Source organism: Schistocerca cancellata, chromosome 2 (assembly GCF_023864275.1).
Source record: "Schistocerca cancellata isolate TAMUIC-IGC-003103 chromosome 2, iqSchCanc2.1, whole genome shotgun sequence".
NCBI lineage: Eukaryota > Metazoa > Arthropoda > Insecta > Orthoptera > Acrididae > Schistocerca > Schistocerca cancellata.
In genome coordinates this window covers 592,024,473-592,050,323 of record NC_064627.1, presented here as the reverse complement: position 1 = coordinate 592,050,323, position 25,851 = coordinate 592,024,473, and the positions used below count along the sequence as shown (strand labels likewise).

Here is a 25,851-nt window from a genome sequence, read left to right as displayed (position 1 = left end):
ACTTGGTAACTGAAACTAGTAATGATACTACATGTGAGACCAAAGGCTGAAATATACAATAAAAGAATTTCATTTGACACTAAATTGTATGTACTGTGGACTTCTTGGTAAGTTTGTGCTTGGAGACTGGTTTTTAATGCAAAGCTGTCTTGTATCTCTACAACTTCTGTTCACTATTTTGGGGAATGACTCCACATTCTTCCATCATCTGGTAGCCTATTACTCATTTTTCCTTACAGTGTGCCTCAACTAGAGGACAACCTGTGAAGACAATGAGTGTTTGAAGATGGGATACTGCTTAATTGATTTCATCTTTGTAAAAGGTCTGGCCCTCCTACAAATTTTGGAAGGAATTCAGCCTTCAGTGAGCTAAAGAAAGCTTAACTAATCACCTGTGTCCCAGTCCTATTCAGGTGCTGGCCATGCAAGTGTAATCCAATCTCAACCACCACCATCAAAATGTGGGTATTATGAACAGTCACCCACCTCTTCTCAAGACCCACATCAGCTAATCTTACAGTTGAATCAAGTGGAGTTGATTATGATGCATTAACAGCTGAATAAAGTGAACCCTATTGCGAGTCTGAGTAGTAATCCTGTCCAAGTCATCACCAACAGTATTAGCTTAATTAATACTAATTGTTCTACGTGCCTTACGTTACCACTATCCTGCCACGATAATATCACTTATTACAAAACTCTCACTGTACTCCACTACTCACAAACACAAAATATTCTGTTAGAATTACTTAACCACAATATTCTGTTAGAATTAATTACTTCCAAACATTTATAACAAGTAAAGTTTCCCGTCACAGGATGGCCATAAACATGCTGTGAGCATAATATTATAGAGAATTTGGGGTGCTCACCACCCGCAGCTCTCGAACCACAAAATCACTACACTTGGACCCAGGCTAGTTAAGTTCCTCGGAGACATTTAAATGGAGTGGCATCAAAGTTATTTTACCTTCATCCATATTTTGGAAGGTCTCACTCCTCTTAATCACACCGTTGGCATCAGTGTGGGTGATGACTGTGTACTTCTTATCTCCAATTTGCCGTGTTACAATTGTTTCTTCATTGCCTTGATTGTCTCTAACAGTTTTATGATGTTCTACAGACTGAAATACAAAATTTAAAAACAAAAATTATTTTAATTTGTTGTTTATTTTACATTCTGTGAAAAGAAAGCAGCCTATGTCAATGAGATGAGTTTCTCAATATAAATATGGATGAAACTTACGCCATCAGGTTTGCAAACAGTTTTACTTGTTACACTTTTCCCAAAGACTCTTATCTGTGGTCCTCGTGTTGGCAGTTCCTCCCCATCAACACCAATTCTTAATGAAGGCTTCGCATCTAGTATTTCACCCAGAGTTGAACCTTTCATACTGAAAATAAATGTAATGCAATACATACAATATATCAGTTTATTGGTTCATTTTACTTACAATGACAAGTCAGGGATTCATCAGTTAACATTTGAAGTGCAGAAATCCATGGCAAGCTTTCTGAATGGGTTCCAGAATCAAAAGATATTACAATTATTAACTTTTTGGAAGTCTACTTCATCAAAAGAACATATTTATTAATCTCATCCTAGAATTTACTTTAAATGATTTAAGGAAACTATAGGAACTTTACTCAAAAGGGCACAACAAGCATTTGCAGTATTAGAGTACAGAGGCTTGAAAATTAGTTTCGTCTCACCCTGCTTAATACGATGACATGCAATACAGAAGGATATGAAATTCATTCAGAATACATTCTGTTTGTTTGGTAAGAAGTGTCTGGCTGATTAAGGTCATCTTGTGAACTCTAGACTTATAAGTTATAAATCACAGATAATTGCCAATTTCCATTTTTTAAATGTGCTTTAGCAGATGACTAGTTATTTTCAGTTGCCTTGTTGAAAATATTAACAAAATCCCAAAAAGCCTTGCGTACTTCAGAATCAATAGCACCAAACCTAAAAGAATTTCCGGATTTTGTTCAAAGTGGTGGAAAGCTGACCAGATATTAATAACATCAATCATCTTCATAGATCTGTCTGCCAAGCAACATCTTCAATAAGATCTACTTAAGACATCTTTGCTTATATGTAACACATATCCCAGTTGTGTACTCAACTTAAAATAACTGTGTTGTGATGTTTGATGTACAGTCCAACTTCTGAGCCATCATTAGTAGTACAATTACTTATACATCCACCTACTAATCATGGATGCTGAGCCATATATACAGCCTGTAGCATCTGATGAAATGAAACCCTACTTTTGGAGAAAAAAAGTAACAAACAGCCCTCAGATTTTCATATACTGCCTTGTAGAAATGGAATCCTGACATCCAATCGGCAATTATCAGACTCACTGTAGACGGCTGGCCACCCAGTATGGTCCTGTAGAGGTGACATAATGTTCATTTGTCAAACAATTGTGGTTGTGCTGGGCAGAAAGGCAAGGTAACAGTTTCATTCACAAAGCAACGCAAAAAAAAATCTTCAACTTTGAAATGTGAAAGCCAAATCACCTATAGCACCAGGTATTTATTTCCTTATAATGGTCAGCCACATGCAACGTGTTTGTCATGATCCCCGGAGATGCACCTGCTGAAGATGAAACTATGTGTGGCATGAATAATATCACCACCATTCTCCAAGTCCATCTCCATATTACTGCAGTGGCAGGATACGTCCACTTGCAAGCTTGAGTTTATAGAAGGAAGAAACAAATTGTCTTGTATGTTACCCCATATTGACATATGAAGTAGCAATTTATTTTCCTCTGTGACAATGTTTAACCTGCTGTGGTCACTAGGGCAGGTGGACAGGATGCTTGTAGACTATCCATGCTCCTGCACCACTAATTTGCAGATTATGTGTAGTGAGTACTTTGTGACTTCTTGCATCCAGTTAAATGAAACTTTTCAAATAATTGTTTAAAGCATCCTGTGAGAGAGAGAGAGAGAGAGAGAGAGAGAGAGAGAGAGATGTCCAGGATTTGGTGCTTTTCAGGACTTCAAAACCTGAACGGCACTATTATTTTCTCCATGTATATCACGCAGTTTGTGATTTGCTTATGTCATGCTCTAAATCAGGTGGAAGCCATACATTAAGTATCAATAAAGTCTAATTTTCCATTACCAAAAGTCAAAGTTTGTGATGAACAATTAGCTGGGGCAGAGATAAATGACTTTACAGTGCTTATAAGCATTTGAAAATGTTTACTGTAATGATTGTAATGAAAGACTTACTGTCTTTTCTATGTCTGACCAATACTTATAGTGTGCAGCAGCACAGTGCCTTCTATCTAATTCCAAACTAATTTCAGTAAGCTGCCTGATCTAGGATAACCAACAATGCAACCCAGTTGAAGAAAGCTGCTGCTTACTGACAGTGTGGGATTGGTCTCTAGAGTGTATTATGTGGTTTTATAATCTGCTTTAAGTTTATTCTACACACGAGGTCTTGGTTTAATAACTAAATTAAGTAAGCTTTCAAAAAACAACTGCACTACACTTTCAAATAGAAAAGTCAACAAAAAATTGTCCCAAAGTCCATACTAAATGCAAAGTATATGTTTCCAATAAACAGTTCATACTACAAAAGATAATGTTCATTTATTCCTTCAACATACAGTTTATTCATATAAAACTCTCACTGACAGTCAGTAACTGTACTGCACCAATGAGCTTCTGATAAAGACAATGTGACAAAGCCAGTTTAATAGTAACGATCAAATGTACACACAGTATTCAGTGATGAGTTATGCTTCCCTAAACATTTTACAGTTTCTTACTTCTTACTGAGCTAGTGTTTCTAAGTAAAGTCTGCATAATATGTCACACACTGTTATTACATGCAGTAAGAAACATAATTTTCACTTTATCTAATAAAAACTCAGAAAAATCACCAAAATCAGATATAAGCATTAATTTCCACTTTATGCTAACCCTAACACAACATTCCTAAACAAAATGCATTATTAAACTTGTTACAAAATTTCATAGCCACAAGAAAATTGTCTTATCTTTTTGGAACAGATCCCAAATCTTCAGTATTTTGATTCACACAGACTATCTACTGGCTAAAACAAACTATGGCCACCAAGTGTTGTGGCTGTTCCCTTATAACTACGTGCTTCACCTACTTGACCAATAACCCTTTAATGAATTTATGTATAATATACAAAATGTGTCCTCTAAACTATGACGAACTTTACCCAACAATAACAACATAGAAACGTCATACTGCTACTCACTACACAGAGAGAGCTTCGAGTGGCAGGCAGGTACATCAAAAAAGACTGCTAGATGTTATTGGTTATCAGACTAAGCCCTCCATCAGATTTAGACAAAACATAACACACACATTCACACATGTGCAATCACATACAATAGCCCAACACCACCTCTACATAGTGAGTGGCAATATATCCTTTTATATATTGCTGTTATTCAATGCCAAATTATCCTGTAAGTGTAACAGTCCAAAGGACTAAAGTAAACTTGTTACTTTCTCATATAAATGCAAGCAATTTTTACATTGTGCCTTTCATGCAGTGTATGCCATCCACATGTACATTATGTAACTGCCCATACATATACAATCAACTGTAATGTAAAATTTGTTCCTCACATACACTCTTCAATCACTCATCACACATTCTGATAGCATGAAAACTGTATATTGTTAACCAAAAACATCTTAAAATTGAAAAGAATGTTCCAAAAAAATTTGTGACTTAACCTATCACTTATTTTCAGACTATGTTTTTAAATATTTAATAAAATGGTGTTTACATGCTTTTCTTCTATGATGTCTACATCATGTCATAATCAACAAGCTGTAGCCATGTCAGACTGTGTACTGGTGTGTACTGAAAGAGGTGGGGGAGTGTGGAGGGGGAGTGGGGGCGGGAAAGTGTGGAAAGCAAACCTATCACAGGGCAAAACCGAACAAAATAACTCTAAATCAAAAGAAGGAATTACTTGTACCAATCACCATAATAACTTATATTTGACAATGCAAGAATTTTGGAAGATTGTGTCAAATGATAAGATATTTTGGTCCAATATCAGCATTGCAGGAATAGTCCTAATAATGAATAAGGAAATTAGAATCTGTGTAAGTCACTATGAACATCATAGTGAATGCATTATTGTAGTCAAGACAGACACAAAGCCAACACCCACCATCGCTGCAGAAGTTTATACGGCAATTAGCTCCACAGATGATGAAATTGAAAGAGTGTACGATGAGGTAAATGAAATTATTCAGATAGTTAAAGGTGATGAAAATTTAATTATGATGGGTGATTGGAATTCAGTAGTATGAAAAAAGTAAGAAAAAAATGTAAGAGAACACCAACTGGAGGAAAGGGATGAAACAGGAAGATTGCAGGCAGAATTTTGTACAGAGCATAATTTAATCATTGGTTTAAGAATCTTGAACGAAGGCTGTACTGTCAAATAAGTTCTGAAAACAATAAAATTAAGAAACCGATTTTTCTTTCAGAGCATTGTTATTGAACTGTAGTAATAAAATTTTAGGCATTTAACACATTTTGCTGTAAGAGATGGTAAAAGACTTCATCCTACCTGGGAATGAGGTTGACTGCTTATCTGTTATGTGGCAATTGTGGATTGTTTATGGCTCTAGGGCAATTTTAATTGTTCTGAAACTTTATCAATACTTTAAAAATAAATCATAATAATTAACTTTTAATACTTATTTTAGAGTACATACAAAGAAAGTTTTAGGACAGAAAAATCTGATTACAAATTTGCTTTATGAAATTCCACAGAAACAAAACACTGGACCATGAATTCTGTCAATCAGGGTTCCTTTGGGAATATAATATTCTCACCTAGCTTTGTTAATGCTTATTTTTCCATTTAAAATTTCTGTGAGACACAGTTCTAAAACATCCAGGCCATATTTCTTCAATTAACACAATTTACATTTGTACACACACAGAATTTTCACACTAACATCTCTCAAAACCTCAACTGTATGACCTATGTGACAAATTCACAAGTTAACATACAGACACTTACGTACAACAACAATTTGCTCACTCCACCATTACAGGCCATTGTTGCTATAGCCACTGTGCCACATTGTTGCAGCATACATAAGGTCACACTACTGCCACATTCATGAATGTGTGTACATAAAGAAACTGAGACAAGACAGTCTGCTTCAGCTGATATCACCAATAATTTGCAAAGTTTTATTTGTGTGTCTATAGACAGGTAAGTATAATATATTAATTTTTGTTATTCTTCTAGTTGTCATCATGAAAGGTCAACACACGACATACATAAGACCTAGACACAGAGTTGTTTTATTCCGGTCACGCTAATTAAATTTTGGGGGGGGGGGGGAACAGTCCTGAGAACGATTAGTATTCAGAGGTTTTCCATTGCCACGAATTAAGAACTTTCGAACCATCAATACAATAAGTAAAAGAAAAGAATTTTTGTCACCAATGTATAGTTATTTAACTTAAGTATTTTTTGAAACTTTTGGTCACCTTCACAATGTGAAGAACCAGATTGGCTCCCATCACTCTGAGTACACTAAAATATTAAGGTCCACATAAAATTTCAAAATTCATGTGTTAAAGTTCCTGCAATGAACACTCGTTATGCAGATTGTCAAAATTGTAGAAACAACCTCCCCCCCCCCCCACCCCCCAATACACACACAAAACTTTATTATTCAAATCATTCAGTTTCACAACTAAAACTTTCGCCCATTAAGACTTTCGTCAACAGTTGACGACACACACACACACACACACACACACACACACACACACACACAAAGTTATGCACTAATAGGTAGATTTGGTAGGAAAGATCACTTTCAAATTAATTGCCATTTTTCCTGTTTTCAATAATTTATTTACGTTAGCTCAAACTTAATTTGTTTGAAAGGCAATAATAATTAAATATTCACCTGATCCAAATTTTCAGTGCCAATTATAGCCAAACCCCTGTGAATTTTCAGGAAATGTTTGTATATTGTTGATCGTCTGATTTTTCTGAATCTACCTGGATTTTAACATAGAAGATGGATCTCATGGCCATAAACCCAGGATTCCCACTGCACACACTTAAATTAGGTACTGCATATTTTAATAGATGCTGCACATGATAAATAAACAAAATATAACAAAAGATCAATAGCCACTAAAAGATTAACTTTACGACCTAGAGAATTTATAAACTATTATTAATTAACCAATACTGTACACTATTCTGGAGCAAGTCTTTATAAGGGCAACTCTCCCGCCATTTCAGTCAGTCTGTTCTTAGCCTTTGTTTGGTTCTGCTTCAGCATTCATCAGTCTAGTTTCAGTATTAGCTTGGCATCAATTACATATACAGCCCAGCCTCAGGGCCTGTTTGTGCTTTTTCTACATTTGCTTTAATCAGGCTGCATAAGCATATGTCATAGACATGAGCAACATCTGTTAAAATGAGCAGTTTTGGTTCAGCTGCAAAACATTGGTGGTTATAAGAATTGTTTTGTGATGTATTAACTTAATTAAAGAGTGAAGCAACCTCAGAGCACTTCATAAGTACTATGTTCAAGTCTGTTTCCGAAAGGTGCAGTGACTGCTGAGCTCCACGTGTGTGTATACCAGCTACCTGTGTGCAAATATTATTAGACTGTATGAGACCTGGTCATCACCGGTAGGATCACAGTGAAACAATTAAAGACTGGTGAATTATCATTTTGAACTCCCAAAGGAGATTTTTGGCTCTTCATTTTAGGTGTAGATCCTAGATCATCTAATTTCAGGTGGTGAATCAGTGAAAGTGCGTGGCTACCAAAGGCTTGTAGAGCAAAAGGTAGGTCTAATAAAGTGACAGACAATGGAATATTTCAGACTGATTGTATAATGGTAAGACAGAGTCTGAAACCAGATTTTAAACAGTAAAGACATTTCCAGGGGCAAAAGGGAACACCAACCATAATTTAACGGTTACAAAATGCTGATTAAAACCAAAAATTTGCAAAAAGGTAGGAATTTAAGGAGCCTGGACCTTGATAAATTGGAAGTACCAGAGAATGCTCAGTGTTTCAGAGGGAGCACCAGCCAATGCTGGAATTAGACAAGAGAAAGGAATACAGCAGAAGGTAAATGCATAGTTTTTGAAAGATGAAGTAGATAAGACAGCAAAGGATCATACTAGTAAAAATGCAGGCCCGAATAGGAACCCCTGGGTAACAAAAGGACACTGAATTTAACTAATGAAAGGACAAAATATAAAAAATGTAGCAAATGAAGCAGATGAAAGAAATACAAATTTCTAAGAATGAGACTTGACAGAAACTGCAAACTGACTATGCAGGAATGGCTAGAGGGCAAATGCACGGCTGTAGAAGCATGCATAACTAGGGGAAATATAGATGCCACCTCCAGGAAAATTAAAGAGCAATTTTGGATAAAAGGCAAGCAACAGTGTGAATATCGAGAGCTCATATGGCAAGCTTGTACTAAGTAAAGAAGAAAAAGAAACGAGGAAGTATGTGAAGATGAGATGGGTGAAATGACAGAGCAAGAAGAATTTGACCCAACACTGAAAGACCTAAACAGAAACAAGTTCCCTGGAATAGATGACAATCCCTCACAGAATTATTGAGATCACTGAGAGAGTGAGTCATGCCAAAATTATTCAATCTGGTGCGCAAGAAATATGGCAAAAGCAAAGTACCTTCTGACTTCAGAAAGAGTTTAATAATGCCAACTCCAAAGAAAGCAGGTACTGACAGGTGTGGATATTACTGGACCATCACTTTCAAGTAAGCCAAGGTCACAAAATACTGACAAATTATTTACGTGAGAATGAAAAAACTGTTCAAGGCCAACCTCAGGGAAGAATGTCTGGGTTCCAGAGAAATGTCATAACAATAGGGGGCTATACTGATCCTATGACTTGATGAAAGGCAAACCTATGTTCATAGCATTTGTAGATTTAGAGGAAGCCTTTAACAATGTTGCTGGCCTGCCCTCTTTGAAATCCTTAAGGTAATAAGGATAAAATGCAGGTAGTAAAAAGTTATTCACAGCTCATACAGAATCCAGACTGCCATTATATGAACTGAAAGACATGAAAGGGAAACTACAACTGAGAAGGAGATGAGACAGGGTTGTAGCCTATCCCTAATGTTGTTCAATCTGTACACTGAGCAAGGAGTAGATGAAATGAAGGAGATATTTGGAAAGGGAATTAAAGCTCAAGGAGAACAAATTAAAACTCTGAGGTTTGCTGGTGACATTTTCACTCTGTCAGAGACAACAAAGGATTAGGAAAGAGTTCAGTGGACTAGATAGTACCTTGAAAAGGAATTATAACAAGGATATCAACAAAAGTAAAAAAAAAAATATCAACAAAAGTAAAAAAAAAAGGATGTGTAATCAAATTTATTCTGGGTATGTTGAGGTAACCAGATTACAAAACGAGAAATGAAAGTAGTAGATGTAACTCTAGGTAGGAATACCAACAATGTAGAAAAAGATGGCATTCTGGCCCGAGCTGCTGGGGTTGGCGGTCATGTGTACGTGAGGTGTGCTTCCTTGTGTGAATGAATGGTGTGTTTTTCTCTTTCTCTGTTGAAGGCTGTAGCCGAAAGCTTATGTGGAAGAGTGTTTTGATTATGCCTGTCTGCGACTTAATATGCCATCTTTAAGATAAGAAGCAATATACCTTTTCCTAGATTGTTAAAGCAGTATATATGTTTTACTATTTGGACAGTACAAAACTGATGATGGCCGAAGCAGAGAGGGTATAAAATGCAGAATGGCAATAGAAAGAAAAGCATTTCTGAAGAAAAGGAACCTTTTAGCAGCTAATATCAGCTTAACAATATAATGAAAATGATAGCTGCTACTCACCAGTCTGGCTCTAGCTGCCAGAGACTGTGGTCATTTTTGTGTGAGTTGCATTGGAGTGTTTGCGTGTTGTCTACTTGTGACAAAGGCCTTATTGACCAAAAGCTATCTTTCCAACAGTCTTTTGTTGTGCCTTTCTGCGACTCAGCATCTCCACTATGTGGTGAGTAGCAACATCTTTTTCATTATATTGTTACATTCCAGCCTGTATTTTCCACTATCTAATACTAACTTACGTGTATGCAAGTCTCTTCTGAAGGTATATGTCTGGAATGTAGCCTTGTATGGAAGTTAAAGGTGGATGATAAACTGTTCAGACAAGAATAGAATAGAAGCTTTTAAATGCTGTGCTACAGGAGAATGTTCGATTTTAGATGTTAGATCAAATAACAAATCAAGCTGAGGAAAAAAGAAATTGAAGGCGCAACTGGCCTAAAAGAAGGGACTGATTGATAGAACATATCCTGATGCATCAAGGAATTGTCTGTTTGGTAATAGAAGGAAATGTGAGGGATAAAAAATGCCAATTGAAACCAAAGCTTGAATTACTACTACTACTACTACTACTACTACTACTACTACTACCACCACCACCACCACCACTACACTGAGGCAGTGTACTTTGTATTTCTAATCTTCTTTCTTCCAGCCTGTTCAATTTCCTTGTCACGATTAACAGACACAATCTTTTCAGGTTCTGTTAGAAATGAATAGAAAATTTGGTCACAAATCACAAAAACACTAATTATAAACTAGGCTATCTGTTCCACCGAATGAAACCAGGTGACTACTTATCTCTTGGAGTGCAAGAGGAGTATTACAAGTCAAATTATCGGATCAGCTGAAGCCTTCACTAACACAGAACAAAACTGTCACTTTTCTATCCAACCAAGGTCTCAGTCTACACTACAGATCAGTGTTTTACAACAACTAAATCTTTCACATTCGCATTCACTGGCTTTGCCAACTCACAATCAAACTGACAGCTTTCAAACTAAGTTATGACTCAGGCTGTACTGCAATTCACTCTACTGACACATCCTACATTCCGAAAACTGTAGGCAACTATAAAAATATTGCCAGTGTTCTGTTCTCTTCCTACTTGCACACATATGGTGCCACATGGCACAACATTATTATGTCACACAATACAGTTCACATCTGTATTGGTAGTTTGTTTCCAAATTATCTCTTATTAGAGACATCTGACAGAGTTCCAATTTGGAGCAAATGAGAACATGACATATTCTTAAGATTTAGTTTGCATAATGTGTTTACCTACATTCAATAATATAAACATTTCTGGCACACTGAAAATTCAGTAACCTCGTCAGGAAATGCATTTTCATAAACAGCCCACATATTATCTCAAAATGTTGTTACCACAAATAAAACTAAAATGAAATGTTGTGCAACTCTTCCATAATACACTGATTCCACTTTCATCTCTGTTACATATGTTGAATAGCTTATGGGGTTGGGTGGGTGGGTTGGTTGGTTGGCTGGCTGCTTGGTTGGGGGTCAAGGAACTGAACAACAGAAAGGTAATCAGTGCCTTGGTAAAGAAATAGTTTGTCTGGAGTTAATTATGGCTGTAAAAAAATTTATCGAATTATGAAAGTATTTAAGAGTGGTAAAAGTAAGGCAGTGGGAAATAATTTAAGGAGAAATAAAAGTAGATAGGTCAGAGCAGATGAGGAGTCTGATAAGGCTTGTCTGCAGTGAGGCAAACTCCAATTAGGGCAAAGACAGTTTTTGATGAATAATCAAAACGGCCTCAGTCTTGGGTTCGAATCCTGCCACTGCTTTAATTTTGACTAATAACAGCATTGGCGGTCAAAGACTTCCGGCATAAGAAGTCACCCTCATTCTGTGAACGGTCTCGTCAAAGAGGGTAGGACCGAGTGAGGTGGCGCAGTGGTTTCACACTGGACTCGCTTTCAGGAGGATGACGGTTCAAACCCGTGTCCAGCCAACCTGATTTAGGTTTTCTGCGATTTCCCTAAATCGGTTCCGCCAAATGCTGCGATGGTTCCTTTGAAAGGGCACGGCCATCTTCCTTCCCTAATTCGATGGGACTGATGACCTTGTTGTTTGGTCCTCCCCCCCCACCCCCCACCCCCCAAATTAACCAACCAACCAAAAGAGCGGAGGAGCGGACAGAGGTTCAGGGCACTCTTGTCCTAGGGGTGGAAAACTGTCTCTAAAGGTGGAAGAAATGGCAATGATCAATGGCATGAGGATGCAGAAAGCAATGGAAACCACTGCATTAAAGAATGTAAAATGTGTCCACAGGACATGAGGCCTATAACTGAAAAAGTGTCATGATGATCTCTCCATTGGCAAAAGATTCTGGAATAGTCCCCCATTCGAATCTCCGGGAGGGGACTGCCAAGGGGGAGATGACCATAAGAATAAGACTGAATGATCAATGAAAGGATAATGTTCTACGAGTCGGGGCGTGAAGTGTTACAAACTTGAACAAGGTAGGTAAACTAGGAAATCTGAAAATGGAAATGCAAAGGCTCAGTCTAGAAATAGTAGGGGTTAGTGAAGTGAAATGGAAAGAAGACAAGGATTTCTGGTCAGACGAGTACAGGGTAATATCAACAGCATGGTATAATGGGAGTAAGGTTTGTTATGAAGGTAGGGTAAAGAGTGTGTCACTGTGAACAGTTCAGTGATAGGGTTGTTCTTATCAGAATAAACAGCAAACCAATACAACATCGCAAGTTGGGACTGGAATGCAGTTTTAGGGGAAGGAGCACAAGAAGAGGTTACAGGAGAATATGGGCTTAGGACAAGGAATGAAAGAGGGTACAGACAGACAGACAGACAGACAGAGGTCAGTAATAAATTTCAGCTAGTAATAGCAAATACTCTGTTCAAGAATCACAAGAGAAGGTGGTAAACTTGGAAAATGCCAGACAACACGGGAAGATTTCAGTTACATTACATCATGGTCAGACAGAGATTCTGAAATCACAAACTGGATTGTAAAGTGTACCAAGGAGCATATATAGATTCAGATCACAATCTAGTCGTGATGAAGAGTAGGCTGAAGTTTAAGAGGCTAGTCAGGAAGAATCAATACACAAATAAGTGGATATGGAAGTACTAAGGAATGACAAGATAAGCTTGAAGTTCTCTTAGGCTGCAGATACAGCAATAAGGAATAGTTCAGTCGGCTGTACAGTTGAAGAGGTCGTCAAATAAGTTGGAAAGAAAATCATAGGTAAAAAAAGGAAACTGCGAAGAAACCATGGGTAACAGAAGAAATCCTTCAGTTGATTGATGAAATGAGGAAGCACAAAAATGTTCCGGGAAACTCAGGAATACAGAAACAAGTCTCTAAGGAATGAAATAATCAGGAAGTGGAGGGAAGCTAAAATGAAATGGCTGCATAAAAAATGTGAAGGAATCGAAAAATTAATGATTGTTGGAAGGACTGACTCCGCGTACAGGAAAGTCAAAACAACCTTCGGTGAAACTAAAAGCAAGGGTGGTAAAATTAAAAGTGCAATGGGGATTCCACTGTTAAACACAGAGGAGAGAGCAGATAGGTGGAAAGAATACACTGAAAGCCACTATGAGGGGGAAGATTTGTCTGATGTGATACAAGAAGTAACAGGAGTCGATTTATAAGAGGTATGGGATCCAGTACTAGAATCAGAATTTAAAAGAGCTTTGCAGGACTTAAGATCAAATAAGGCAGAAGGGATAGATAACACTCAATAAGAATGTCTCAAATCAATGGAGGAAGTAGCAACAAAACAACTAGTTAGGCTGGTGTGTAGAATGTATGAGTCCGGCGACATACCAACCGACTTTCAGAAAAATATCACCCATACGATTCTGAAGACTGCAAGAGCTGATGAGTGCAAGAATTATTGCACAATCAGCTTAGCATCTCTAGCATCCAAGTCATTGACAAGGGTAGAATGGAAGAGAAAATTGAGGATGTGTTAGATGACAACCAGTTTGGCTTCGGAAAAGGTAAAGGCACCAGAGAAGCAATTCTGATGCTGCAGTTGATAATGGAAGCGAGACTAGAGAAAATCAACACACATTCATAGGACTCGAGCTGCAAAAAGTGTTCGACAATGTAAAATGGTGCAAAATGTTTGAAATTCTGAGAAAAATAGGGCTAAGTTATAGGGAGATACGCGTAATTTAAAAAGGGTGTAAGACAGGGATATAGTCTTCTGTTCAATCTGTACATGGAAGAAGCAATGATGGAAATAAAAGAAAGGTTCACAAGTGGAATTAAAATTCAAGGTGAAGGGTTTCAATGATACAATTTGCTGATTACATTCTTATCCTGAGTGAAAGTGAAGAAGTATTACATGATCTGCTGAATGGAATGAACAGTCTAATGACTACAGAATATGGATTAAGAATAAATCAAAGAAAGACAAAAGTAATAAGAAGTAGCAGAAATGAGAACAATGAGAAACTTAACATCAGGATTGCTGATCACAAAGTATATGATGTTAAGGGATTCTGCTACCTAGGCAGCAAAATAATCAATGAGGGACAGAGCAAGGAGGACATCAAAAGCAACTAGCACTGGCAAAAAGGCCATTCCTGGTCAAGAGAATTTTACTAGTATCAAACATGGGCCTTAATTTGAGGAAGACATTTCTGAGAATGGCGTTTGGAGCACAGCACTGTATGGTAGTGAAACATGGACTGTGACAAAAGCAGAACAGAAGAGAATCGAAGCATTTGAGATGTGTTGCTACAGATGAATGTTCAATAGGTGGACTGATAAGGTAAGGAATGAGGTGGTTCTGCACAGAATCAGAGAGGAAAGAAATATGTTGAAAACACTGACAAGGAGAAGGGAAAGGATGATAGGGCATCTGTTAAGATACCAGGGAATGACTTCCATGGTGCTAAAGAGAACTTTAGAGGGCAAAAACTGTAGAGGAAGTTAGAGATTGGAACACATCCAGCAAATAATGAACAAAGACCTTGAAATAGATCAGTCGTAGCCTATAAAATGGTTCAAATGGCTCTGAGCACTATGGGACTTAACATCTGTGGTCATCAGTCCCCTAGAACTTAGAACTACTTAAACCTAACTAACCTAAGGACATCACACACATCCATGCCCGAGGCAGGATTCGAACCTGCGACCGTAGCGGTCGTGCGGTTCCAGACTGTAGCGCCTTTAACCGCTCGGCCACTCCGGCCGGCTCCTAGCCTATAGTTTGGGGGTGAGGGAGGCACGAAAATGGGAAGCATGTTATAAAGAGGGCTTCAAGGCACATTCCAAATCGTAATCGCATCTGACAGCAGGTGTGAGGATGTCAATGCTTCATGTATGCAAAGTTGGATGATTAAGAAATTGTCAGATAGTGGCTGCAAGACTGAGCAAGAATTTGTACTTGGGAACTGATGAAGGAAGATTCCCGTTTTGGTGTGGAGACTGTTGTAATGACACATTCCGACGCAGACATACAATACATTAAAGGCTGCGCCAAAGATTAAATTGAGAGGGATGTAGAATATAATCTCTGTAATGTGCATATTGGATTCTCTTTTGTTTCATACTCCAAGAAGGAGTTAAGAGAGGATGGACGTAAGTTTTGGTGTGTGCGGAAAGGCAGCCATATTGTTAGTGTTTATGGTTTGTGCGACGAGCAGAGCAAGTCATATTATGTTGTGAATAAAAAATAGTGAGAAGTATCTAAGTTTTACGAGAATTATTGAAAGCGACGTAGCATTGCATTCCTTGGTATCCTCCGTCTTCGTGAAGTGAATTGATGCCGACTCAGGAAGATACACACGGTCAACAAAGAGAAGAACATCGATGGCGACTAATGAATTAATATTGTGGCAGAAGGACTAATTCTACGTCTAAGGTGAGAACTCTGATTAAATGAACAGTGACGTAGAATTCAAAAATGTAATTAATCAGAATGGTAAATTATATTACAGGCAAATTTCACACAGCACTAAATTTGTCCGCATTCAAGCCGGTCAATACACTCCGTAAAAAAAGCCTTTCAAAAATTCTAAGGTTACAGTTCCATATCCATAATTTTTCCTCTTTTCAAAAATAAATAAATTTAATTTCTTTTATTTACTGTATTTACTCGAATCTAAGCCGCACTTTTTTTCCGGTTTTTGTAATCCAAAAAACCGCCTGCGGCTTAGAATCGAGTGCATAGCAAGCGGAAGTTCTGAAAAATGTTGGTAGGTGCCGCCACAACTAACTTCTGCCGTCGAATATATGTAGCGCTACACAGGCATGCTTTGCAGGCACAAAGATAAATAGTGGTGCCAAAACCTCTACGTCAGTAAATAAATTTAAAAAAAATGTGCAAGACGAGTTTTTTTCTCCGCCCCGAGTTTCGACCACTGCAGTTTCATACATTATCCAATGAAGTAAATACAAATTCTGTATTGCTCATCTTCGAATGTAGCAGCATTTCTATGTACTATGAAAATCCGACTGGCAAGACTGTTTGGGATGTTTGTCAATATGGCCAACTCTACACTCTGAATTTTTTCCTACCTGTGAGAAGAGATCGTTGCTAATAGGAACTTTTATAAATTGTGAATTACATGCAGTATTCTCTTCACCATAAGAATAATACGAGTATAAACATTTTGCCATGTACTGTTTCATGTTTGCTGCTATCTCATTTAAACCCTGTCTGCCTAATAAACTACCAAACTAGAGTGAGACAACAGCAAACGTGGAAGAATATACATGTGCACAAAAACAAGCCATGCCGCGAGCGGCGACAGGCCGTAAACACTCATTATCAGAATGAGACAAATAATGCATGACACAGTACAGTAATGCATTTTCAGCTTAGAGTGACATAAAAACCTATAACAAAGAGAACGGCATTTATCAAATCAAAGAAAAATAAGCAATCAATTCAAACCTGACGAAGCACGTGAAAAAGGAAGGGTATCCATATAAATACGGACGGAGCGCCTGATGCATAGCAATGGCTACCTGGTAAAGCTTAACTGCTAAGCTTATGACTCAAACCAAACTACTGTAGCTGTATCATCATTCATTCGACCTAAATTGTGTCTTGTGTTACAATGGACCAACTTGGTTTCGATTTGGAGTGCGACCTAAAACTTTTCTCTCCCCTTGAATTTTGAGTCTCAAATTTCAGGTGCGGCTTAGATTCGGGAAAATTTTTTTTCCTTGATTTCGAGTCTCATTTTTCAGGTGCAGCTTAGATTCGAGTGCGGCTTAGATTTGAGTAAATACGGTATTTCGCCACACTGTCTACTGGACAAGTCTAGAAGGCACCAGCAACCAGTGTTACTCCACGATGACAGACTGGGTCCAACCATTTCAAAACTAAAGGTGCCATTGAGCCATAAGCCTGGCACCCAATCAGAACAAGATAAAGGCCCATAAAATATTAAATAGAGTAACATGCACCCAAAGATATGTGGTCAGGGAAAGAGGAAGCATTGAGCTTTTGCATGTAGCTGGTCTTAAGCTTAAGAATATGGGGCAACTATATCAGCTTTTTATTAACGAGGAGTTGCAAAAATCGGTATTATGCAACAATGACCAAGCTCTGGGCACCCAAGCAGAGTTCTGAGTCAGGATGGACTATCATATGAGTACAAAAATGCATGAATCACATATTCACAGAAAAGAATTGGAATCCATGGGAAAGGGTCCAAGTGGAGGTCCTACAAATGGAACTTTGTGGATGGTGCTCAGCCAAGGCTACTCCACATGCAAAAGTCACTGACATACAGCGCAGGGGCGACCAATTGTCTGACGGTGATTATTAGCCCACTGATGGTGATGTAAAAGTGTGTGGCACTCAGAAAGAGAGACCTGCAGGATATCACTGTCTTAGACTGATAGGGGAAGCTGCACTATGTACCAACTATAATCCAAAACAACAAGTGGGATAAAAACTGACAAATACAAATTGGTATTAAGCCACAAAAGCACCAGTCATGAAAGCATAAAAGAAATATGAAGGTGCCGAGCAGTGACGTGTGCCTTATGTAGATCAGAAGAGACTGCAGTAAGGGTTTTTAAGTTTAGAAAAACACTGTTGGACTGCTGTTTGATACCTAAACACATGGTCAGATGCGATTCGTCCCTCTCGAAAGCCACACTGGTTGGGGGACAGAAGGCTATGTGATTCGATAACAGAACATAATTGTTGAGTTACCATCCTTTCAAGACGTTTTCAGAGTGCTTTGGAGAGGCTAATCAGACAGTAGCTGTTGACAGAAGTTGGGTTTCGCCTGTTCTATGGATTGCGACAATGATACTATTCACCACTGCAAAGGAAAAACACCTTCCAACCAATACACACAGAAGATGACGTTGTAGCGAGACTTTGAATTTCGCCGCACTACACTCATTCCCTCAGATAAAAAATATCCCGTCGCAGCGGTATGAGCGCTCGACGGCAGAGAAAATACTAAAATTGTAACTTTTTTTTTGTTTTCTATCCGTTTCTTGTTTGTCTCTTGGTAGCTGAAGCTTAAGGCAGACGTGATCTGATGAAGACGTTAAAAAAACTTATTAGCTAGTCTTGATCTGATTTTAATGTGTAGACATATTGTGGAAGTTGTTACGAAATTCGGAGGATGGAAGTAGCAAAGTAAATTAAGTTGCATACAGTATCAAGATGATTGTAATTGGTATAAATTAGTGATTCCTGGACGATTGCAAGATTTCGGAGCAGACTTTTCACGCCAAAATGAAGGAGATTTTTGAAGACCTGGACGCCGCACGAAAGAAGACAAGTTAACCTGGTAAAGGATGAACTCTTATCTACGCCACTTCCCCCTGTCAGTTACATTTTGTTATTCTCTGTTTCTTTTCAATAATTTTTGTAGTGGAAATTGGTTTAACTTTTGCTCAAAAATGAGTCCGATCTGCATTTCTTTCTTTCTTTCCCTTTTTTCACGGTCATTAATGATTTAAAAAAAAAAAAAAAAAAACAATTTTCACTTACGATTTCTTCCCACATTTTCAACCTTTTTCTTTTCTTCTCTCTTTTCTTTTTTAATTAACCACTACAACGTCTTTCAGTGACATTCAGATGCGACTTGAATTCAAAGAAATAGTATTGACAGCAACTGAGATTTATACCAAATAAATTAACAAACGACAGAGCTTATCCCCCTCGGTACAAACAGGTCAGAACACCGTTTCAGAAACAACGAAAAAAAGCATGCCAAATTTAAACGAAAGCAAAATCCCCAAGATTGGCCCATTCTTTACAGAAGCTCGAAATTCAGTACAGGGTTCAAATGCTTATAATAGTTTCCACAAACTTTGTCTCAAAACCTGTCAGAAAATCCAAAGAGATTCTGGTTGTAAGTAAAGTATACTAACAGCAAGACACAATCAGTGCCTTCTGTACACAACATCAACGAAATAAAAATACTATTGGTGACAGTGCTGCTAAAGCAGAGTTCCAAAATACAACCTTCTGAAATTTCTTCACCATTGAAGATGAAGTAAACACTCCAGAATTCAAATCACAAACAGCTGCCAATGAAATTTAGAAGTAGATAACCTCAGTGTAGTGAGGCAACTTAAATCATTTAATAAAAGCAAGTCTGCCAGTCCAGACTGTATACCAATCAGGTTCCTTTCAGAGTATGCTGATGCAATAGTCTAATACTTAACAAACATATACAATCACTCACTTGAGAAAAGATCCCAAGCCAAAGACTGGGAAGTTGCACAGGTCGTACCAACATTCAAAAAGGCATTCAGATTAATCCTTTAAATTACAGACCCATATCATTAACATCCATATGCAGCAGTATTTTGGGACATACACTGTGTTAGAACATTATGAATTACCTTGTATTGACACACACTTAACACAGATTTAGCAAGCACCGTTGTTGTGTAAACAACTAGCTCTTTACTCATACAAACTGTGGAGTGCTACTGACAAGGGATTCCCCATTGCTTTTGTATCTTTAGGTTTCCAGAAGGCTTTCTACACTGTACCACACAACCGGCTTGTAATCAAACTGTGTGCTTATGAAATATTGTATGAGTTATACGATTGGATTCGTGATTTCCTGTCAGAGAGGTCACAGTTATGGAGTGAAACAGAAGTGATTTCTGGCATTCCCCAAGCCCTCTACTGTTCCTTATCTTTATATAAACGAATTAGGAGACAATCTGAGCAGCTGTGTAAGGTTGTTTGCAGATGCTGCTGCTGTTTATTGTCTGGTAAAGTCATCAGAAGAGCAAAACAAATTGCATAACAATTTAGAAAAGATGTGGTGTGAAAATTGGCAATTGACCTTAAATAACAAAAAGGGTGAGGTCAACCACATGAGTACTAAAAGGAATCTGTTCAACTTCAGTTACACCATAAATCAGTCAAATCAAAAGGCTGTAAAGTCAGCTAAATACCTAGGAATTACAATTACAAACAACTTAAATAGGAAAGAACACACAGAAAATATTGTGGAGAAGACAAACCAAAATCTGTGCTTTAATGGCAGCACACTTAGAAAATGCAACAGATCTATTAGACCGTCTACACTGTTCTTATCCGTCCGCTTTCGGAGTACTGCTGCGCAGAGTGGGATACTTACCTGAGAGGGTTCACGGAATACTTCGAGAAAGTTCAAAGAAGGGCAGCATGTTTTGTATTATCAAGAGATAGGAGAGAGACTGTACAAACATGATACAGAATTTGGGGTGGACATCATCAAAACAAAGGTGTTAATCGTTGTGGCAGGATGTTCTCATGAAATTTTAATCACCAATTTTCTCCTCTGAATGCAAAAATATTTTGTGGATGCCAATGAACATAGGGATAAATGAACATTATAATAACATAAGGGAAATCTGAGCTTGCATGGAAAGACGTAGGTGTTCATTTTTTCCGCACAATTTTTGAGTGGAATAATAGCCTCTGCAGGCATTTAAGTGTGATTTGCAGAGCACCTATGTAGGTGTATAGGTAGATTATCTGATTAGGTATCTAATCAGTGCAGGGGATGAATACGGTGAGGAGTCAAAGCCTGGTAACGCCCAGTCAGTGAAAGGCTCATCTTACAATCCGGCATGGAGATGTCTTGAACTTGTCAGTTACGTATCTGAAAGACAACCAAGAAAGAGGAGGTTGCTGACGCTATCCCAAAGTGGAACGTGAGCTGTTCAGCATAAAACAACACACAGGTATAAATACCCCCAAAAAGGAAAAGATCTCAAAAAATTGTTAATCTCTGGCAGCTCAAACAACTAAGGATCTTGGTCCCAAAAGATTCCAATGTTCCAGAGGAGGAGATGTAGCACTTCCAGCATTTCTTCTTATTGCACTTGGTTAGATAACAAGCCTTAGTGAAAAGTTGTTTAAAAGTAAGGAGGATTCCATGAAAGCTGTCTCTTGAAATGTTGCAGGGCCCATCTCTGATACCATACATATGTTGCAATATCTTTGATCCACCAAGGCATTGGCTGGCAGTGAAAGGAGCATGCAGAAAGGGCAACAGCAGTTCCAGCTGCATGGATGATGGCACCGCAGATGGCTCCCACAACCTTGCAGATGCATCCTGACAGAGGTGTGAATGTGATAGCAGAAGTATACAACTGTCAGTTGGCTCTTGGAAGAATTCAATGTGTTAAATTATCTGTAGGGCAGGGGACAGCAGTTAACATCACTAAGATTGTCATGTAGCAAACAGTGTAGCGAAGTTACAAGATTGGATAAGATCAATAACAGAAAATGTTGAATAGTGGTAGGAGTACCATCACTGAGGAAACTGATAAAGACTGGAAAGAAGCTGGACAGTCAGATGACCCATTCCAGACAAAGTGGTATTTCCCCACAGTGGAAGACATATGGTCAAAGTGTTGATATTTAAAACACAGCATAAGGTGTGGGAAAGACAGATTCACATAGCAGTAATAAACCATAATTTTCATCTTTCCTGGAAGCGAATCCCCATCAAACACTAGGATGAATGCACCAGTATCTTGTTACCTGACAACCATGTTTAGGTTCTTATGGGCTGTGATGACAACAGGTAGTTTATCAAGTTGGTTACTCGAGAGTGACACCAGGGATGAGAAGGAATTTGTCATCTTAATTAAGATGAAATCACTTTGTCATTTGCTATGAGAAGAGGGTTCAACAAATACAGTTTCAATGTTCTCCACAAAAAATCGTCCCTCTATTCACGTGCATACCAGGAATTGAGGCAAATAACTGTCTGCAAGTCATTCAGTTTTGTCCCTTCCCATGGCATAACCAAAGAGAGAAAGTTCCTACAGCAATTAGGATCTGTGCTGAATTGTAGTCTGTCTCAGGAGACTGTCAGAGCCTTGCAATCACAGGCTGGTAACTTTGGGCATTTCATGATGTCAAATAATTGATATGATGCTGCCTACTCCTAATGTGGCTCTCTCCACAGGTATCACCCAGTCAGAGCAAAGATCTCCTGATGTGATGATCATTCCAAGGACAGGCACTTAGTCCTCGGAATTCACGGGGAGATGAAAGCTCAGGCATCAAAAATATGATCCCTGCATGGTCAGAAAGCTAGAACTGAATAGGTACTTAACGACCATTCACATGAACTGGTTACCATGCTGGGTAATGGGCAACCTTCCCCTCGTGTCTCATATAATTTGTAAAATTTTTGAAAATGTGGGAAGTCAAATCCAAATGTTGGGACTGAATATCTAAAATATGTGATGTAAGATAAGGGACCAAAGTGGGACAAGCCATAACAGAGTGAGCTCGGCTGTCAGCCATGATCCTTGTTTAACAAAACTGCAGCAGCTGCTTGAATAATCCTTTAGCAGTACAACCTGATGTTGCAGCATCAGATACATCGAGGTGGAGGGGGGGGGGGGGGGGGGGGCTGCAGAGTGGAGGAAAAATTAAAATTTTTGACAAGGGTCCAGTGACATCAATAACTTGAATGTGAGTATTTTGCTTATTGTGTACCTGATGCTCTTGCTGGTTATTTTCCATTTCATACATTTAGTATCTAAACATTATTGCAGTTACATATTGATTTCACTGGACCTCTTGTCAAAAATTTTAATTTTTCCTCCAATCTCTGCTTTTTCTGTTCAGATGTACCTAATGATGCAATTTTAGGTTGCAAAACTAGTTGTGCTAATAAAGGATTATTCAACAGCTGCTGCAGTTCCGTTGAATGAGAATACATTCTTACAGCTGTGGTTGCCCACAACAAAGCTGTGCAGCAGCAAATCTGTCCTAGAGACTAAGTCGGTGAAAGATATAGTCAGAGTGTAAAACTGCAGCACTGGAAAGGGAGAAGTAGTGCAATGGCATGGGGCCCCACATTCGCCCCGCACATACTCACCAAATAATTGTGAGCCCCCATGGGTGACGAGTTTAGATATGTTTAATCAAATGAAGATTACAAGTACTTTCCATGTGGAATGTGCTAACTCTGCTCCAAGCCTCTGTGTGCTCCTGCTGGAGAGTCAACCCTTATATAATTTTTGAACAGAGTATAGCTTTTCAGTCTCAGTGCTCCTTCAGTAACTTGGGAGAGCTGAATGAACAAAGTAACTGGACGCATCAAATAACCAAAAACGAATAAAAGTTGCAAAAATCAAACTGAATCCAAAAGCAATGGCAAATTAATTATATACTCACATGGACAAATGTATCTTCTCTTTCAAAACTAAGAGTTCTTAGCAAACTACATTATTACCTATAACAAACCAATTTCTTCTCTCTGTAGAAAGTGAGTGTTTCATCCTGTCACATGTTGCACTTCGCTTACAACTATATAACTGTAGTTGTGCCAACTATGTTACAATAAATTCTGTCACAAGAGTTCAAGTAACTTACTGCACTATTGGTAACTCCAGCACTCTTCTAAAACATGAAACAATTCTATTATATCTATAAAAGTAGTATGTATACCTCTCATCTAAATCATTATCTTCTTTCTTGTCTTCCAAGTACCCTTTAACACCTGGATGCTTATACTGATATCCAGGTTTAAATAATTCATCTCTTAAACTCCTACCAGTTCTTCGGCCTCCATCGTTGTCATCATCATCATCATCATCATCATCATTAGGTGGCTCAATAGAATGGAAATCTCCAATACCTGGAAAGAAAGAAACAATGTCCTATACAGAATACATAACAACAAAGTTCCCTAGATGCTTTGAAAATTTTTTATTGTTCCGTAGCTCAAGAACACAAAGAAGACAAAATATGTAACATTAACAAAACAAATATGAATTAAGGAGTACTACAAGTGATACAAACCAATAAGTAGATATGCAATAACTGCAACACACTGATTTGTTAATAACTTGCACCAAGCAGTATGAGAAAAACTACAACTCAGCCATTCGATTTCAACATAAAAATTATATTTTAAATACACTAGCAAATATTTTAGCTTTATAGTAAGTACAAAGTACATAATAATGGGCACTAGATCATTGAAAATGATTCATCTTAAGTACAATGAATCACCTATGAAGGCTGTAACATTAAGTACAGTGCAGCTATCATCAGTGCCTTATAAGACTCAAAGTAATTATAGCAACCCACATTCCAATATAACTGAGGCATGTCCAAGCATTAATCCAACTAGTTATAATTACATTCAGTCTACATGACTGCTTATGACAAACTAATGATAGGTGCACTGTCAGTTGAAAACTAGATCTGCACTGCAATAAAAAAGGCAGATGACTTTATGACCAACGCTGACCTTCTTTCTGTCCTGGATTACATCACAGTCATGGGGCAAAATCATTTCCAGAGAACCAAAAATGATATATAGCTAGGTGACAAAAAAGTCATGTAATAGCAATATGCACAAAAACAGATGGTGATGGTATTGTATACACAAGGTATAAAAGGGCAGTGCACTGATGGAGCCATCATTTCTACTCAGATTATCCATGTGAAAAGGTTTCCGATGTGATTATGGTTGCACAATGGGAATTAACAGATTCTGAATGTGGAATGATACTTGGAGCTGGACACCTGGAATATTCCATTTCGGAAAACATTTGGGGATTCAAGAATCTGAGATTCATAGTGTCAAGAGTGTGCCAAGAACACCAAATTTCAGACATTACCTCTCACCACAGATGACACAGTGGCCAACGGCCTTAACTTAATGACCGAGAGCAGTGGCATTTGCATAGAGTTGTCAGTGTTAAAAGATAAGCCGCACTGATTGAAACAACGGCAGAAATTGTACAACAACCGTATTCATTAGGACAGTGTGGTGAAATTTTCCATTAACGGGCTATGGCAGCAGATGAACGTGAGTGCCTTTGCTAACAGCACGACACCTCATGGGCTCGTGACCATAACGGTTGGACCCTAGATGACTGGAAAATTGTGGCTTGGTCAGATGAGTCCTGATTTCAGTTAGTACAAGCTGATGGTAGTGTTTGAGTGTGGCAAATACCCCAGTAAGCCATGGACCCAAGATGTCAACAATGCACTGTGCCAGCTGGTGGTGGCTCTATAATGATGTGGGCTGCGTTTACTTGGAATGGACTGGGTCCTCTGGTGTAACTGAACCAATAATTGACTGGAAATGGTTATGTTTGGCTACTTTCAGATCACTTGCAGCCATTCTTGGAGTTCATGTTCCCAAACAACAATCAAATTTTTATGGATAATAATGTGCCATGTCACCAGGCCACAATTGTTCATGAATTGTTTGAAGAATATTCTGGACATTTCAAGTGAATGATATTGTCTCCAGATTGCTCAACATTAATGCCACAAAATAATTTAAGAGACATAATCAAGATGTCAATTTGGGACAAAATCCTGCACAGGTAACACTTTCGCAATTATGGACGCATACAGAGGCAGCAGGGCTCAATATTTCTGCAGGGAGGTTCCAATGACTTGCTGAGTCCATTCCATGTCGAGCTGCTGCACTATTTTAGGCAAAAGGAGGTCCAACATGT

The 25,851-nt window shown here is 38.3% G+C and overlaps 1 protein-coding gene across 1 annotated transcript in view; it reads right to left on the bottom strand.

Moving 5' to 3' along the window:
- LOC126162228 (HCLS1-associated protein X-1) overlaps window positions 1–25,851 on the bottom strand; it is a 71,846-nt gene that overhangs the window by 13,747 nt on the left and 32,248 nt on the right. The window contains exons 4-6 of the mRNA XM_049918589.1: window positions 23,819–24,008; window positions 1,247–1,394; window positions 971–1,124 (exon numbers count right to left, since the gene is read on the bottom strand). Coding sequence (XP_049774546.1) covers window positions 971–1,124; window positions 1,247–1,394; window positions 23,819–24,008 — 492 coding nt within the window. The remainder of the gene's footprint in view (window positions 1–970; window positions 1,125–1,246; window positions 1,395–23,818; window positions 24,009–25,851) is intronic.